The 19,233-nt window shown below is 41.8% G+C and overlaps 1 protein-coding gene across 5 annotated transcripts in view; it reads left to right on the top strand.

The window, feature by feature from the left end:
* The window catches only part of mrtfbb (myocardin related transcription factor Bb), an 87,595-nt gene that overhangs the window by 67,267 nt on the left and 1,095 nt on the right, over window positions 1-19,233 (top strand). The window contains exons 3-15 of one of the 5 annotated variants that reach the window (XM_037793504.1): window positions 4,314-4,508; window positions 9,160-9,225; window positions 12,192-12,247; window positions 12,339-12,414; window positions 12,645-12,806; window positions 14,002-14,183; window positions 14,599-14,745; window positions 15,675-15,922; window positions 16,803-16,938; window positions 17,055-17,903; window positions 18,609-18,719; window positions 18,897-19,022; window positions 19,116-19,176. In XM_037793504.1, the coding sequence (XP_037649432.1) occupies window positions 4,427-4,508; window positions 9,160-9,225; window positions 12,192-12,247; window positions 12,339-12,414; window positions 12,645-12,806; window positions 14,002-14,183; window positions 14,599-14,745; window positions 15,675-15,922; window positions 16,803-16,938; window positions 17,055-17,903; window positions 18,609-18,719; window positions 18,897-19,022; window positions 19,116-19,176 (2,302 nt within the window). In that variant the 5' untranslated portion in view covers window positions 4,314-4,426. Of the gene's footprint in view, window positions 1-4,313; window positions 4,524-9,159; window positions 9,226-12,191; window positions 12,248-12,338; window positions 12,415-12,644; window positions 12,807-14,001; window positions 14,184-14,598; window positions 14,746-15,674; window positions 15,923-16,802; window positions 16,939-17,054; window positions 17,904-18,608; window positions 18,720-18,896; window positions 19,023-19,115; window positions 19,177-19,233 lie in introns of all 5 variants that reach the window. The other 4 variants (XM_037793503.1, XM_037793506.1, XM_037793505.1 and 1 more) reach the window with 4 other exon arrangements.

The following is a 19,233-nucleotide window of genomic DNA, read 5'->3' as shown; positions in this document are numbered from 1 at the left end:
AAATGCGATCAACATTGAAACGTAACGTAACTTAGAGATTGAGATTAATTTGATCTGTGATGTACAGAAACGTTACAATGCCAACGTTTTATTCTGTCAATTGGGTTGATTAATGATATCAATCGTTATCAGGCTAACTAACGTTCGCTAGCGACGTAGTTGTGAGAGAACAGATTGTATCTGGCTAACGTTAGCTAACATCAGTCCTCACAGACACTGACCAATTTCGAATGAGTCTTCAGATGACAACAAAGTTTGATGTTATAGTTTTGCTGTCAGAAATCTGTGATGAGCAGGTCTTATATTCAGCAGTTTGCCTTTTTCCTTCACATGTGATTGGGAAACTCTTGAATCTGAATGTGATGACTCTTGGCACGGGCATCATCATGATCTGATCTGATCCATTGACCATCAGGTAGCGTCGCGAGGAGCTTGACTGACAGGGTTGTCATCCAATCATGACCATAGCATTCCCAGTGTGCGCTCACATGCCGGGTAACATTACACAGACTAATGTCAACACTGACAACGCTGAACTCGAGTCCAAGTCACAATGACACGAGTGCACATGTCTGAACAACGTTCCCCAGATTTTGCTCTTCATGGCATTGCTCTTTTGATAACGTTTTATATTACGGCCTGGGAATTACAGTGTTGCTTTGTACACATAGGGTATCAAATATAATACCTCTGGGTGTCTGGTGGTACAAATAAGTAGGTACACAGGAAGGAGACTGGTTATTGAATAAGGGGGGATTTTGTGTGTAGGAGGGATGTAAATTTACATTTGACTGTAAGTAATACAGGAAGTGTGGGAATAACAGTATTGATATTCTGACGAATTAGTTATGATTCATATAATTTCCTTAAAGTGTATGATAGTGACTACAGTGTAGAGTATGTGTGCTGCTTAATTGTAGTTGGGAGTCTCTGGGTAAAGCTGAATAAACATGACTAACAAGTTTTCCAGTTAGAAAATTAGTTGTGCTCTTCATTTCTGCAATTAAGTAATTGGGAGACTTTTCTGTTTTTTAGTGGTGATAAAACACAATTTAAAGCTAAGTGCTTGGATTCTTTTCTAATTCCCCACCTCAAAATTGTATTATTGTACCCCAGCATTATTAGTAAGTTGCTAATAGCCCTGTTCTCCGTCTCTCTTAAATGCATTTTTTATCTTTCCTTGTATTGTAAGTAATTTATATGTACTATACCCTGTACGTACAAAAACTACACTGTAATTTATAGGCTAGAATATAGGCTTTACCCTGTTTTTTCCACATCTGCCTATTTGTTTTGGTTTAAAGGAGCTCTGGTGTGTTTGTCTGTTAGTTTGGTTGGTTTAGGCTGCTGTGGCAGTGTACTGTGTCACATGTTGGTTGTTTTATGATGGAACAAAACCAAACCAAAGTCCTACTGCACAATCAACTCTGGTCCGGATTAAGCAACCAAGACCGCCTGAATGAGGTCCTCAGTTGTGCGGCTCATTTGGTGTGTGAAAGCAAAATGGACCAACCATAGAATAGCAGATATGTGATTTTAACATGATTTGAAATGCTAAACTACTATTTAATCCTGTTCAAAAAGATAGCGGTGTGCTCAGTGGATAAATCTTGAGATGTACTAAACAAACAAACGACGGTGCTCTGGAAGAAAAAAGGGTTGAAATCTTCAATCGTTTACTAATTAATCCATCTGGTGCATCCCACTGGTGCATCCCACATGTGTGAGATACGCAGCACTTCAGCGAGATAGCCGTCATGCACTGCTCATGCGTCAGGCTTTGATTTCTCCATGTGGGTCCATGTAGCAGTGATGATGCAGATAAAACTCAATCTTTCCTGCATCATGAATCAAACACTTCTTAGTGATGACAAATGTTATTTTGTATGTTTCCATTGTAAATGAGTAATCATGAAGTCATAAGAGGATGAAGAACAGCTGGCCAGTTGGAAGCAGATTGATGTAATACTTTAATAATTGTGATCATCATCAAGCTAAGATGGCTATTAATAGCTGTCAGTGCAGTGACATTGTTGTAGTGCTAAAAGATCTGAATACAGTCTAGAGAGTTTTTTTTTTTTTCAAATATATTTTTGTGTGAATGGAAAACATCTTGAATTAATACACCTTGCAGTTTAAGACAAGAAATTAGACTTTTAAATTGTTACTGAAGATGAAAAGCAGCATTGTTCTGGACTAGGACCGGAATTTGAGAACCCCCAGCTGACTTTGAGGTTTTGATTGTGGGACAAAAACAGGTATATAAGGCATTCATAAAATCTGTTGTTGCTGTGGCCAACACTCTTGCGAAATGGAAATTTGAAAGAATTCTTTGTATTTATGGACGCTGTGACATGCCGAAAGATGTTTTTCCACATACCAAACGCTCCACCACTACTCACCATTATTCAGTCCCAGCGGTGAGCTGTCATAACATATTGTGCCTGACTGTACCAGTCCCATTAACTTTATCAACTCCATATTTCCCCTGTCCCATGCTGTTTGACATGCATATTTCTTGATTATTAATCCAGAACAATGCGGTCCGGTCCTCCCCGGCCAGCATGCATTGTCCTGCTCAGTCATATCACAGGAACAGCCGGGGGACTGAGAGCATCCTGTGTCTCTGCAGCTTCACCTTGACATCAGATCCTCTGTGGGATCAGACGCCTACTCTTTAGCTTTGACATGTTTTCTAACCAGCCTTCCTGGATCCACTGAGACACACGGAACGCACCACAATTAGTGTAATTCCCCTTTTATCTCATTTCCTGTTGGTGCGTTTTGTAGTCATGGATGCCGTCTAACCACCATTGTAAGCCACGACTTAGCATGTTTTTGTATGAGCTGCTGCATTTGCTCCTCTTTGGCCACTTTTTGAATTTTTTACACACCTCTTCTGTCTAGTTTGATGTTTTTTCGTCACATTTTTTTAATAAATAGTCACATACAAGTTGGAGTTGCTGGGAACTGTTAAAGCTGCAGTAGGTAACTTTGAGCAAATATGATAAAAAAAAGTTATTTTTATGAAACTGTCACTTTATCCTGACAGTAGTGCATGAAACAGATAATCTGTGAAAGAAAAATAATGTTCTTCTGTGTCCTCCTAGTGCCTCTAATGGCATTTGTAAGATTTCAACTTGCCCGGACAAAAACAAGCAATCAGAGCCGAGGATTCTCTACAGCAGCTGACAATCACTGCTCCCGAAAACTTGTGAACTCTGATCAAACTGTCAAACTAGGCAGCGCTGATCAAATATGAATCAAGATTCTGTTACTGCAATGTCTATGTCTCACCTCAAAGGCAGGGCTTGAGCTTAAGGACGTACTGTCGTCCCGGGGCCGAAAAAAATAGGATCGGGAAGGATAAAAGTTAAATCTGGGACGAATGTGGTACAAGAGTTGAAAGAAAAATACCTGTTAGAATGAAAGGCAATGAAAATGACTGCACGTGAAAAAAGTTAGGTGAGAGCCCTGCTCCAATGTTTTCAGAAACATCTTGTAGTGTACTATTTAGCGGTGCTTGGTTTTGGGTCGACTGTTTTCAACTTGGGGGCCGGGTCACAAAGTTTAGCATTTTACAGCTAAACAGTACACTACAAGATGTTTGATAGGAGTTCGCAAGTTTTCGCGAGCAGTGATTGACCGCTGCTGTAGAGACTGCTCAGCTCTGATTGGTTGTTTTCCTTCAGGCGCTGGAATATTGGAATATAAAATATAAAATGCCATTAGGAGGACACAGAGGAACATGATTTTTTCACAGATTATCTGTCTCATGCTCTACTGTCAGGATATAATGACAGTTTTATAAAAAATAAGTTACCGACTGCAGCTTTAAGATGAATTGACATTGGCTGCTATAAATCAATGACGTCGCAAAACAACAAGGAAAACAATCATTATGCATGTAAAAAATAACAAAAAAAGCTCATTACTAATCATAAAAAAATGCAGAAAGATAAGCTTCCATGTCCCCGAGGACCCAGTGTGTTTGTTCATGTCATTGTTATTTAGTGCTTAAAAAAAAATTCTGGGGAAAAACACTGTTGCTGTTTCTCATGGAGAAAACAGCTTGTTTTGATCAACTATTTATTGGTTTATTTGGTTCCCTGCTGATTATGCAAAAAAGAATTTCAAATGTTCCCCGGGGTTTTGTTCTGTAGTATGATGAGCCCTCTGTGAGTAGAGCAAAATGACCCAGTGAGGGTTAACATGAGCAGCGCTGTGTTCCCTCCTCCTGACATTGACTGAGCACTCACACACACACACACTCTTTCTCTCTCACACACACACACTTTCTCCGCTGAGGCCAGCACGGAGCCAGAGAGGAGGGACCGTTTGCAGCTCTGAGAGCCAGCTGTCGTTCGCTCAGAGCTGGGTCTATTCTCTCCCTGACTCCCTCGTTCTCCACTGGCCTCATCACTCCATGGGACTCCAGACCTGGCCGCCAAGCAAACCACTGTCCTCTATGGCCTGCCTTGATGTGGAGACCCCGTCCATCTGCAGGGGTAAATTCAAATCAGGTGCTTCTTCGTTTTCTTGTCTAACCTGCATGTTGTTTTAGTTGTATGTCTTTGTTTCCATAAAGTTTTTTACTAATGTTCACTGATGCTGGCAGGAAAGGGGGGGTCGTAGTGACGTAGACGCAGCCCTAACAGGAAGTGACAGGGCAACAGTGAAGCTCATCACAATGACTCATATCAAGCATTGTTCTGACAGGAGAGGACTATTGTGTTTTCTGATAGATCATAAATCAAAGTTGCTCCTGAAAACACAGTCTGTGAGGGAGAGAATACTCCGTTTATACCGCCTGCGTATGTTTATATTGGCACTCTGTCGAAACACTATTATGGTTTTCTGTCATATAATATAAGCATGACTTCACACATGTAATGTAAGTACACACAATGAGCTTCATTCAGATGAAGTGCAATAACCACATATGCTGCTGATCAGTATTTGCACATTTTGAATTTTCCCTTGTTTGCATTCATCTGCAGCGAATTCATGTGATTAGACCAGGCCTGGAGTAGTTTGGACTCTTTTCTGTTTAAAAAATAAAATACAAAATACATACACCAATGCTACTAGTGTTTAAGTTCTATACTAGACTATGTTTATCTTATTATATCATCTGTGAAGTTGATGCACACTACGCAGTTTCGTGAGTTGTCTAGAGCTTGCGGTTCTCAACCTTTTTCGTTGATAAGATTTTGCTTCAGGAAACTTGTGCTGCAGTTATCATCTACATTTGAAGAGATGAAAGGAAGTGAAAACCTATGATCAGAGTAGTCACTCTTATGACTCTTTCTCACATTGGGCTCACTTCTATAGTGAATTAAATAGTGAAAAGTCCCCATTTTCTTGGAACCCCCTGGAACTCCCCTGGGGGTCCTTGGACCCCTGGTTGAGAACCAGTGGTTTAGGGTGCATTACGAAATAGAGTAAGAAGACACATAACGACTAACTCATGGCAAAAGTGTATAATACTAGATACGTATAGCATGCAAGAAAAATGTAGATTCCTTTCTGTCAGGGCCATCATGCAAGATTTGCAGGCTTAACATAAATTCCTTGTCAATAAATTATTATTCATGGCCTGACTAAATATATCTAATTTTAGCCAAACCCAGACCAGTTTGCCAACACAGACTCATGGGGAAGGAAACTAATGTGTTTTCTCATCACTTTGAGTCTGGCTTCATTTTAGGCCCTTTTCCGTTGGGAAAATAACACACCACCATCGGGATGTGGTTGCAAATGATATTAAATTCAGAGAGCCACTGACTGACTACCCATATCAGTGTTTTATGCAGACAATCATTTTCAAGTTAAATCCATATAGTTAAAATCCAGTGTTCAACAGCTGCATTTGACCTTCTCAGTCATTATATAACAATCACCTCACTCACACTGTTTAAGCCTTGCTGATACATTTCTGTTGAACTGATTTAGGATAAAATGAGAACTGGTATAGTTTAATTTAGGAACATGTCAGCTGATATGTTTATAAGATCTTTCAAATAATCACAATCCAAATATACAATACTTAATTGTATCCAATTTTTTACAATTGGGGCTGTCAAAGTTAATGCGATAACGCGTTAACGCAAATTCGTTTTAACACCACTAATTTCTTTAATGCATTCACGCGACTTGCGATCTTTAGGTTGCAGTGGGCTCAGCTTTTAAAGCTAGAGTGAAGATACTATGAAACTAGAAAACCTAAAGTACCAACCATCTCATACTAGCTTGTCACAAAAGAGGCTAAATAACGCTCCAAAGTTACGCTACATTTTGGCAAGGAAAAACTGGCATGGCCATTTTCAAAGGGTTCCCTTGACCTCTGACCTCAAGATATGTGAATGAAAATTTATTCTATGGGTACCCATGAGTCTCCCCTTTACAGACATGCTCACTTTATGATGATCACATGCAGTTTGGGGCAAGTCATAGTCAAGTCAGCACACTGACACACTGACAGCTGTTGTTGCCTGTTGGGCTTGAGTTTGCCATGTTATGATTTGAGTATATTTGTTATGCTAAATGCAGTACCTGTGAGGGTTTCTGGACAATATTTGTCATTGTTTTATGTTGTTAATTAATTTCCAATGATACATTTTTGCATTGCATTGCCCACTCCCATTTGATAAGTTTTAAATACTTGATTAATCTCCCTTTAAGGTACATTTTGATGTGATTAATTTGTGATTAGTCAAGATTAATCATGGACAATCATGTGATTAATGGTGATTAAATATTTGAATCGATTGACAGCCCTACGTACAATACGAGACAGAGTCTATCAATTCAGTTGAATTTACGTAGACTTTGCCCCATGTGAAAGCATCATAGGAAAATGCATCTGAATCGGCTGCTGCACACTAGGGCTGCCCCCTCTTAGACTATTAGTTGACTAATCGGCCGTTTTGGTCTTAGTCAAAGTTGACTAAGACTTCTTTTGTCAAGTAGTCATTTTTTTAAGCTTTTCATGCTGAATGACTTATCTCCAAGAAACTTATTAGACATCTGTGTTTACCAGAGATGTGCTCATAAGATTTAATGTGGTGCTTTTGTGTGATTCTTTGTGGAGAAACTCAGTTTTACATATCTGTCGATTAAATCAACTAATCGATTAGTCGACAAAATCATATTAGTGTTAGTCGACTAAGAATTTCGAGGACAGTCCTACTGCACACACAAATGTCTTTTTTGATAAACCAACGTAATCTGTATATTCATGGTTTAGTCTATCTCTGGCTATAGATGCCTCAAGCTTTGCTAAAATGGGATTCTGTTTAGAGTCTTTGATATTTATAACAGTAAAGTCAACATAACCCCCTGTCAGTCTGTTTCTAAACTAAATTCAGCTTGGTCTGGGCTAAGAGTATCTGAAGCCACGACAAACAGTTTTTATTATTTGTACCGTTTCTAAAAGAAAAGAAAAAAAGAGAGAGAGAGAGAGAGAAAAGTCGAATAAAATAAAAGTTCAGATGGGAGACCTCCAGGGATGATTTGCTGAGAACAACATGGGTCTGAGATTAGAGATTACATCAGTAGACAGGGATTTCAGCAGAGCCCTCTCTCTCTCTCTCTCTTTCTCGCTCTCTCTCTCTCTCGCTCTGTTTCTCCACGTCTGTTTACGCTCTGCTGGTGAGCAGGAGAGCGGAGCCGGTTTGTATCGTGGAGAGGTTAGCCAGGGTTCAGGTTGAACACAAGATGACACAAAGTGAGGAGGACCCCGGGCATGAGGTGTACCCCCATACTGACGCTCAAATTAAACTTCTCTTGTGGCGCTGGAAGGCAGCTTTGGGTGTTATTGATATGCAGCAATATGCACTCATAAACTGTCTTGCCTGTGGCATCTTTTTCCAAGTCACAGTGGGATATAAATATTGAGACAAACCAATGGCAATTTTTTACAATCTCCCGGTATGATCTGTCTCAGGCTGACCATAACCCCCCTGGCCTGGGTTTGTAATAGGAAACACAGCAGGCGGGGCCGGCACACTGTGTTCTCTGCCCCAGAGTTGATGGGCTGCTGTGAGAGTCGACTCGGCCTCCCACCCTTTGCCTCAGCACTTGTCAGTCTGTGTTCCCTTGCCCACCAGTGGAAGCCCCCGTGAACGTCCCCTCGGCTCTGCATACGACTGGAGACCCCACCCCCTTAACTACCCCTAAATTTCATGGTTCCCAGGCCTTGTTCTCACAGCTGCCCAGTTTATTTTTGCTAGAGTGAGTCACGGAGGCTTGTTCAGTCGCAGCGCCTTTCCCAGGAGAGTTGAGCAGGTCTGTGTGTGTGTGTGTGAGTGTGTGAGTTGGAGTAGCTGTTTCCCCTGAGCCACTGAGTAGCTCTAGCAAAGCCGCCGTCGCTCCACTACAGCGGTGACGATAGGGGTCTCATGTATACCTCACGCCGCCGCCGCATTCGTCACCAATTACCTTCCTCTTTAGACTGTGTTTTTTCTGCAGAGTGTTGTTATTCTACTGAAATAACATGTCCACGCTCACTTGTTTATAAATGTTTAAACTGGGATCTTACTACAGTTTATATTGATGGGAAAATAACACTGCGGACCATACAAGTGTATGTGGGGCCTGCATCTGCTGGAAGATAGTCGGGTCTTTGATGTGTCACAAGAACATAACTGATCGCAGCTTATCCACCCAAAGCAAGATTACATTTTTAAAACTATTTATTAAATACACATGACGCACTTGGCTTTTGCTGGTGTAGTGAGCATCTCCAGTGTTGCTCATTATTGTGACAGCAGCTTTAACATTAATCCCTCTTTCATCTGTTTCTGTACTGTCGTTACTTTGTTTGACTCCTCTGTGTATTTGCATCCCGCACAGAGATATTTCTCTTGGCCAATCACGTCGCACTGTTCGAGAGTAACCGTTATAAAACTTGCGGTACTCTTAACAACCCTAGTTAAAGCCATACAGGAAGTGAATAGGATGTCTGTGGTGGTGGACGGGGTTTACCGTTGGGCCTTTGGGGTAGCGTATTGATTGGGAAATAATAAGTAGTTTGTTTTATTTGAAGTCTGGCCGGTTTCACGGTTAAAGCCGGAGAGGGTCGTTAGTTGACTCAGCGGACTTGGCTCTGAATGGCAAAAGTTGAACTCTGACCTCTGTGTCTCTGCACTCTCACAGTCCTCCAGCTCTGTCTGCAGCAGAGGAGGACTCGGGAGCAGCTTGTGGAGCAAGGCATCATGCCGCGTGAGTATTCAGATCACACACTAACAAAACGGAAATTATACACTCAAGGAGAAAGTAACCAACATGTCCTGTTCTCTCTCTTAACTACCTTTACTCTTCTTATTACTTACATTATTCTTAAATTTAAAGTTTTTACGTTATTCTGTTGCTCTTACAAGATAGAAATAGGGATGAAATTCAACTTTTCCTAACATTTATCACCACCACCACCATTTTCATCAACCAAACTTCTTCATGGCTTTTATAGCGCATATTTGCAATATCAGTAAAACAATGTGACAAAGGCAAGACACATGTAAACAACATGTTGTTTACATCGGGATTATGCACTCTAAAGAGGACATATCATGCTTATTTCCAGGTTCATACCTGTATTTGGGGTTTCTACTAGAACATGTTTACATGCGTCAATCTTAAAAATTATTTTTCTTATACTGTCTATCTGAATATACCTGTATTCACCCTCTGTCTGAAACACTCCATTTTAGCGCCTGTCTCTTTAAGACCGCCTCCTGAAAAAGCCCAGTCTGCTCTGATTGGCTTAAGAGAAAAATATGGTGTTCCTTTGCAAAGGTAGTTTTCAAGCCAGTGTTTGCACTCCAGATACCCAGATGTATGTGCACAAGCACTGAGAAAGTGAGTTTTTCATGATATGTCCCCTTTAAGTGTATTCACAGCAACATGTACAGTACTCCTGCTTTACTTGTATGATGTTGGAGCTCACACTGGTCAGTCAAAGGTTTAAAACATTACATTTGCAATCTTTTGCACCTCAAAGGGCTTTAGGGCTATTAGGGGAAGTTTTCAGGGTTCAACGTTAATGTTTTTCTACTTGCCCGGAGTTGATTTATACTTGCCCCTATACAAATTTATTTATTTTTTAGCAGTTATCAAAATAACAATAAAGAGCAAAGTTAATTGTCATGTTTAATCTTTATTTAAGTAAATTAATCAGGAGTTTTGCCCACATCCTCTAACGCCGCCAAACTAAACTCCTGTTTACAGGATAATTGAAATGCTCGCCCAATCGATTAGCCGATTAGACTTTTGTCAGGCTATTAAACAGGTGTTATCAGTTGCTAAAAGCCCCATTTATGTGGGTCAATAGGGGCCTACTACACCCACTAGTAGGTTCAGAACACAACAGTGTTTTTTTGTTGCCTAAACCTAAAGAAGTTGTAGTTTTGTTGATAATTTATAAATGATTAATTTTGTTGAGCCCTGGTTTTTTGTTGTAGTATTGTGTAAATGGCTTAATAACATTGTGTTTTTCTTTATTCTAGACAGTGTGCAGTGTATTGTCTTACTCAGACTGTTGCTAATAGAAGCGTAATAGTTCTCATGTAAACATAGTCAAAGATAAAAATGGCTCAAAGATGAGGCAGCACACCAGTGCCATAACAGAAAGAACAAGCTCCTACTTTATACCGTCCATCCTTTGAAGTGACAAAAGTGGAGCAGACTCAGTCCCCGTGCTACACCTAATAAAAGATGAGCTGAATATGTGACAGAATCATGCTGATTGCTGGAAAGGTAGAAAGAGTGAAAGACAAAGCTGTTTGTCCTGTTGACCTCCTGCAGTCAGGCTTTCAGCTCCTCTCTGGCTCCACACAGCCACATGAGTCAGCGACTGAGCCTTCGGTGGAGGTCAGTGGCCTGGCCAAGCGTGGCCTCCACACAAACCTCCCCGGCCATTCTCCACTAAAGCACTCTGGTGCTCCCACACTTACAGGCTTATGGTAGGTATGCAGTGAGGTTTAGGTGACGAGCAGGAATGTTTTGCTTTGGTCCTCTGACACACTCCTCAGAGCGCCCCCCCCGGCCAGTGTGTCCTTAAACCAAACAGCGCTCATCATAGCAGAGGTGACTACTCGGTGAGCCAGACCTCGCTTAAAGCAGGACGAGTTTATTCTGCCAGATCAAAGATTAACTCTGTCACAATATCTCTGCTTGAGTCAGTAAAGCTGGTTCTTCCTGTTTGACTCCCAGAAGCTTATTCATATCACACTAAAAAATAATGATATGAAAGATGGATTACAGTGTACTCAAATCAGAGAGGAAAGTGGTTGTTGTCATATCCAGGTGAACTGCTTACAGCACGATAGAAATGCTGAAATGAAACTCATTATTTGCTCATGCAGTTTATATTGATTTGTGTATATTCTAAAATAAATGATGCAGAGAAGACAGGCCAATTTATACCGTCCCTCAGTTCACTAAGTGCATTATTAGTCAAACTTTTATGTTGTGTAAATATTTGCTACTGGATGTCTATGATTTTAAGGACACCATGATTAAAGGGTAACTTTGGTATTTTTCAACCTGGGCTCTATTTTCCAATGTTTTTGTGTCTGAGTGACTAATGGGGAGAACAATTTCTAAACTGGTCCAGTATTTAGGGAGCACGCTGTAACCAACAGCCGCAAAATGAGCTGCGAGGGCAATTGAGCAGCGTTAATGTAACGTTATGTCACTAACAGTGTTTGTTTTTGCCACAAAACAGACTCACATTTTGATTCTAAGTGTCTGACAACATTATGGAAAGGAGCCTACAGAAAAATTAAACATTTTTCTTTTCATTTTCTCTTGATCCAGTCTGTTTTTTATTGTGTCCAAGTAGGAAGCAACTTTGATAAACTTTAAACTGCTTCCATTAGTCCTAAGTATAGGAGTGTATACAGTGAAACTATTGTGTAGCTCAAATTATTCCACTAATGTTGTTACGTCATCCTTTGTGTTGTTTCGGAGATCATTCTTATCAATAAGTGGTTTGTTTATTTAATTAAAGGTACTTTGTCATAACTCCAAAAACAACCAAAAGGAAATGGCTTTTGGAAATAGTAAGAAGGAGATGTTAAATCAATAATCTATTATTTAAAAATGGAAGGAACAGTTTTCTTCTGTGTGGAAATACAGTTTATTGACTGAGAAAAAATTATGGATTTTGTTGATTCACCTTTTCACAGCTCTGAAAACGCCTGCTGCCTTTCATGAGCAGATTCGCAGCCTGGAGAGAGCCAGGGTGAGTCTAGAATCATCACTCTGCAGCTTGTGATTTTATTGATCTAAATGCTAAATATAGATTAGATTATTATTAATTGTTTTTTTAACAGACTGGGAGCTTCTTGAAGCACAAACTCTGCAGCAGACCTGAGCGCTCTGAGCTGGTCCGTATGCACATCCTACAAGGTAATCTTCTTCCTGTGTGTTCCTACTGAGTAATGGCGTTGAGATAACAGAGATGTATAAGGTGCTTATACATCCAATCGCTCTTATTGCCTGTTTAAATTTGTTTTACAAAGTTGGAACCAGATGAATGTCTTTGAGGTCTGGCTGAGCCTGCAGTGAGTCACCCTGATGAAGCAGTGAAGACTGCTGCTGGTCGTATCACAGCTGATGATCCTCTGTGTGTTTATCAGAGACGCAGGCTGAACCCTCCCTGCAGGCCACACAGATGAAGCTGAAGAGGGCCAGACTGGCTGATGATCTCAATGAGAAGATCTCCCAGCGGCCTGGACCCATGGAGCTGGTGGAGAAGAACATCCTGCCTGTTGACTCTGGTGTCGAAGACGACATTGACGGTAGATACTCATCGATGCTATTATATCCTATGTTCACCACCAACAGTTCACCACTTCCAGTGACAGCCAGAGAGTTAACTCAAGCCAGCAGTGCAGCACATCAGGCACATGTTTTAGCCATTATTGATGTTATTACACCTGTGTTATCTGAAATATCTCAACAACTGTTTGATGGATTATGATTACATTTGTATACACATTCATGGAGCCCGGTGGATGACGCATACTGACTTTGGTGATACCTTGACTTTTCCTCTTGCACCACCATGAAGTTGACATTTTTGGGTTATTATAGTGAAATATCTCAACAACTCTTGGATGGATTGCCATGAAATTTGAGTTTTTTGACTTTTCATCTAGCGCCACCATCAGGTCAAAATATAAATGTGTCCAATACTTTGGTTTATGATCAAATACCTGCAAAACCAATGACATTCCAGCCTGCGCTCATTCCCAGGGTGTCAAATACAGACGCTTTTGTCACGGCCCTCTGCGTGTGATACCAACGCACAAGGCACCCTTTAGCATCTGTATGAGACACACCAGGCTTTCAAGTAACTACCATGTAAACCAGGGCTGTCCCGAATACCATTCTCTGAGCTTTGAAGCTTCGGTGAGAAATATTCGAAGGTATTCGAAGCTTCGTGGCGCATCGCAACAGGCTGACATGTTCTTCTGTCTGTCTCCATCTCTCCCATTCCAACAAACACAGGACTTCATCCGGGAGGCCGCTGTTTGTGTCCCATATGAAACCAACAACGTGTTGTTTGTCTTTGTGTTCACAACGTTAAGTTTCATTTTCACTTCACAAACCGATGATGTTTTTCCCAAACCTAAGTGGTTTTATTGCCTAAACCTAAGCAAGTGTTTTTGTTTGAGTTCACAATGTTAACCACGTGTTTACGGTGACCGTAGTGGAGCGTCATAGTTTGACGCGCTGGGCTACCCAGTGCGTTAGAAAGTGACGCCAGAGGGTCCTGACGAAGCGTCCGTATGTGACGAGTTGGTATCAGAATGTGTTGGACATTGGCTGTAAACTACTGTGGTCATGTGTGGCCATCAAGTGACGGCTTCTTTACTCTGTAGTCACTGATAACTCAAGTTTTCTTTTTGTAATCATAGACGGTATATAGTATGTATATAGTGTTTGCAGTAAATAATAAGCTGTACTTATGTGTTGATGCTGTCCCAACAGATGGTGAGGCGAAGTGCTCTAAGCCACCAGACATTTACAGCTTTGATGAGGACAGCAGTGATGCTTTATCACCAAAACAGCCTGCCAGCCAAAAATCTCCCAGCTCCACCTCCGCCTCTCCAAGGGAGTCTGGAGGGACTGAGGCTACTTCTGCTTCCTCTAATGTAAACTCTCCCATACAGGTACACCAATACCTGGAACCATTACAATTTATAAAACATGAACTGTCAATGTCAGCAGACAAACTGACCTTCTTGACAAGTTATCTTGTCTAGCAGAGGCTTAAAAGTATATAATTCTTTAAATAATGTCAAGAAACTTGTGTTTAAAGGATGGTTGGACGCTGGTAGAATTTTTCACTTATGAGAAAAATTTGAGACTTAATTTAACTTTTATTTACTGTATGCACACAGTGTACTAACTGTGTGTAATGTATTTATCATTTGTAGAAATTCATTCTTTAGAGTGGTTTTGGTTTTATAATTCCAGTTGAGATGCTTTTCTTTTCTTTCGTGGGATGATGATTAACAGGCGTAGTGGCTTCACTGTTCTTACAGAACGGATCATGTGGTTTCTCTCTGTCTCTGCTTTTCCCAGCACTCCCCACCTCCTAACTCGCAGTCCACATCAGATATAGTCAACCTTGTCTCCACCAGTGAGCAACAAAGCAACCCACAAGCATCTACACCTCAGCCAATCACCACTGTTGTCCCCAGTATCACACCGGGGCCTCTTCTTGTGAAGGTGAGCTTTTTTCACAGCTCAAACTTTGACCAAAAGTCATTTCAAAGTCTTCTTGAACATACTGTAAGAAGTAGTGATTTTTTTTTTTTTTTAAAAGGAAGAGTTAATTTAAGCAATTTATTCACTTTGAATATTTACAACCAGCTGATATAAAATTGACCTCCAGTACTGCGCTCTCTGTCTCTCTGATTTATAGACAGTGTTTTTGTTTTGTTTTTTGTTTCTTTTGGAAATGTGATGCAATTACAGAAGACACAGAGTCTGTGTTTTGTCATACTGATAGTCATATCAATTTTAGGGTCAGCATTCAGCCAAGTTAAACGCAGTTCAAAGAACAACAGGGTTTAAAGTCGTTTCACAAATCCTCGGCCTGAAATCTGTGCCAGCTACAGTTTGTCTTCCATTAGGGTCAAATGACAGGCTGGCCTTCCTCATCCAGGCTGTGTAAATTATAAGCCAGCAATCAAAGGACGGGAGAGAAGCAATAACTTGTGCATTTATCATAATCCAGTTATCCTCTCTGAGCATAAGATGAACTCTCCCTTCCTTGGAATACAATAGGAGAATGAGTTTTACAAATTGGAGGGTGTGTGCTCGCTTAACCCAGCTTGAGTTTCTGGTTTCATAGCTAGAACCTGCTGCTCTTATGCCAGGCCGTTTTCATGTGTATCCTGTAACTGCAGGTGGTAAAACAATAAAGGTCACATTTCCACTACCCGCTTCCTCATCCTGCAGTGTCAGAACAATGTTCTACCTTAATGCCTCAAGCTATAAAAATCCACCATCACTTCCAAGTCTTGTAGTGTTGGTACTGGCAATGCTAACTGTGTTCTCTGATAAACTGGACTGAGATCAGTCATAGGGATCAAATATCCTCCAGATGGTCCTCTCAGCTTTTACATGCCCCTTTTCTGTGTTCTGTTCTGCAGCAAAGCCTGCCCAAGCTATCCAGCGATAAAAGCCGCAGCAAAAAGAGCAAAGAGCCCAAACCGCGAGTGAAAAAGTTAAAGTACCATCAGTACATCCCCCCGGACCAGAAGCAGGAGCTCAATGAGATGCTGATGGACTCAGCCTATGGCCGTCTCCTGCAGCAGCAGCAACAGTTCCTGCAGCTTCAGATCTTAAACCAGCAACAACTGCAGTACAGCTACCAGGCCGTCCTGCCGGCCACACTCAAGTATGGCTCCATTTAGCAACACGCACACTCCTTCTACACTGTCAGAGACCACAAAGTTTACCTTTATCTGTATAGGCTGATAACTTAAGGTTCCAGCGTGTAACATTTCGGGGGATCTAATGGCAGTAATGGAATATAATATTCATAACTATGTTTTCATTGGTATATAATCACCTGAAACTAAGAATTGTTGTGTTTTCGTTAGCTTAGAATGAGCCCTTCATATCTACATAGAGAGCGGATCCTCTTCACAGAGTCTGCGGTTGTTACTCCGCCATGTTTCTACAGTAGCCCAGAATGAACAAACCAAACACTGGCTCTAAAGAGAGACTTTCCTTGTTTTTACGTTACCTGGAGACCACCGTAGTTCTCCAACACGCTTGTGAAACTGCGGTAACGTGAGCCAAAAGTAATGTGAGTGCAAAACCGTGGTACTGACGTCCGTTGCTCCTAAAGTAGTGTTATTATGGTAAGGATGGCGAACAGCGTTACCACGGTTTTGCACTCTGCGGATCACGTTACCACAGTCTTGGAAAGGGAGGAGTGAGCAGACAGGTACTCAGTTGGTTGCAATCTGCAGCCACACCACTAGATGCCGCCAAATCCTACACACTGTGCCTTTAATCTACCGTAACAACTCTAAAGTACAAATGTTATTTGAATATTGGTTTTCAACAAACTAAATCAAAAGTTTACACCTGATTTTACAGAAAGTAATAACTGTTAAGCCACAGCTGCTGTTTGTCTCAAATACTTTACATTTCCTGCCTACAGCATCCTACACAGAAGCTGTTGATTGTGAAAAATGGATAACCGTTTAGATTCCATTTCTAATCTTTACTCCCTTTTTTCTTCCTGTCTGTACGTCTTATTACAACAGACCAACAAGTGAGGTACAAACCAGCTGTTCCAGTGTTGTTCTGAGTGGAAACGCTTCGTCTACCCCTGCGCAGCCCCGGCACACTCAGACGAACCGCAAGCCGGATCATTTACCAGCTAATCTGGATGAGATGAAGGTGACACGTTGCTGCCTGCCCTGCACACAGTCTGACTATATGCACCTCATGCATGCTGCAGAGGAGAACAAGCTACATTTTGAGAGTCATTTCATAATAATCTGTTATCTTTACAGGTCGCTGAGCTGAAAATGGAACTAAAACTCAGATCTTTGCCTGTTTCTGGGACTAAGACAGATCTGATAGAGAGGCTCAAGTTGTATCAGGAGAACTCTAACATCCAAACTGCCGTTGAGACACCAGCCATCACAGCAGCTGCACAGTCTGAAAACAAAAAGCTGACCCCACCTGTGTCCCCTATAGCCTCCAAGGTGTCCAGTCTGGGCATAGAGGACAGTAGTGTGGCAGACAGCCCGGCCAAGCTTTCAGATGCTCTGTCTCCAACTCACACTGCTCCACAGGAGGAGTGTCCCACAGAGACTCGATCCTATGAGAGGGACTCTGAGAAGGACAAACGTCTCCACGAGAAGGAGCGTCAGATTAAGGAGCTGATGAGGAAGCTGGAGCAGGAGCAGAGGCTGGTGGAGGAGTTGAAGATGCAGCTGGAGGTGGAGAAGAGGAGTCAGCACGGAGATTCTCCACCTCAGCTCAGCCCTCTCGCTCCCATCCAGGTCAAAGAGGAAAACAGGACAAACTGCTCAGCGTCTTGTGGTTCTCCTGGTCTGCCAGTGTTGGTCAAACAAGAGGAGGTGGCTCCTCAAAATCAGTTAATCATCAGCCACCAGACTATTACGCAGCCTGAAAGCTCGCAGCCAGTCCAGGCCGGAGCTCAGATCCTCCCGCCTGCATCCCGTCCTGCCTCGGCAGTCGCTCTCCAGCTGCCTGCCAGCAGCATTAAATTACACACTACTGTTAGCGGCACAGCCCCAGGCCTCATCCAGACCTCTGGACAGGTGCCACAGAAAATAGAGGCCTCAGCAGCATTACAACAGCAATGCAGCACTCAGACTCAGCCACTGGCAAAGGTAAGAAAACACACTAATGATTGCACAGGCTGCCTCGGTCCGTTTCTTTATTAGTCAGCACTAGCTGTGACTTTCTGTTAGTTCTCTTTAAAATGTTGAGTTGCACGTGATCATCCGTGTGTGTGTGTGTGTGTGTGTGTGTGTGTGCACCTGGAATCATAAATTGTGTTTTCTATGCAGTAAATTCAGGTTAGGTTGCACATCATACATCTGGTGCAGTGTTTATCTAACCACACATCACAGGGTTTTTTTTTTTTTGTTGACTCTCTGTCATGGGTGATGCATCTTGCTTGTTTCCACAGTAATAACAGGCCCCAGCTGGGTGGTGAAATCCTTCCCTATTCACATCAAAAGAAGGCTTGTGGAAAGTTGGGTTACTGGAGCAACGCGCTGAGTGAAGGCTGACAGTCGTGCCCTTACTGCCCTCTGTCGTCCCTCTGCTCTGAGCCAAACAAGCAGCCAGAATTAGCAACAGAAACCACAACTCGATGCTAACTGAGGAGAGCACTCATGAGCTACTCTGCATAGTGCTGTAAAAACCGCTGTCAGTAGTAGTAACATCGATTAAAAAGCAGGGAGTGGAGGGCAGTCTTCATTTAGGTCCCACAAAGATAATGGGTGTTGTGATGCACTACTTCTTTGTGATGACATTAATGCATTCATTAAAGTATGCCTCCATGCTGACCTGTCTAAATTTCTCTGCAGACTTGGAGGATTGGTAGTACAGCACAAAGCTTACTCAACACATTCCCAGCGAGTGGATGTCCTGTGGGAGTCTCCTCTAGCCAAGCTGGTCCTAAAGATCCTACAAATAAGGTAGAGGATGATCCTTTTGTCTCCTACTTTCTCTTTATTTTTTTATTTTTCTCTAAAGCGCTGGTTTATTTACTTATTCATGCAGTGCCAACTGCATTTGAATGATGGTTTATATCAGATGTATCCTGTTTTTGTTTCATTTGGTGTAAGGGATTGTTGTCTTTTCCTGTTTAACAGTCTCCCGGTACCAGCCAGCCAACGATGATCTTGCCAAAATTCACAAACCATGTGTCAAAGTGTAAAGACCCGCCCCGCTACGAGGATGCAGTAAAACAGACACGCAGCATGCTAACCGCTGTTCAGGTGACAAATAATTACACTGTTTAGTGCAGCATGTCTTTTTAAATTGTTAATTTTGCCACTTAAACATTTACTGATCTTTTTATTTCCCTGCAGGGTCCCACTGCAGCGAGCCAGCAGATGGATGACTTGTTTGATGTGTTAATCGAGAGTGGTGGTGAGAAATACTGCAACTTTTCTTTTGGGAGGGGGCACTGGTAAAATAAGACATGAA

The sequence above is a fragment of the Sebastes umbrosus genome, chromosome 14 (assembly GCF_015220745.1).
Source record: "Sebastes umbrosus isolate fSebUmb1 chromosome 14, fSebUmb1.pri, whole genome shotgun sequence".
Lineage (NCBI taxonomy): Eukaryota > Metazoa > Chordata > Actinopteri > Perciformes > Sebastidae > Sebastes > Sebastes umbrosus.
The sequence above is the reverse complement of the archived record's forward strand: the minus strand, read 5'-3'. Positions and strand labels throughout refer to the sequence as shown.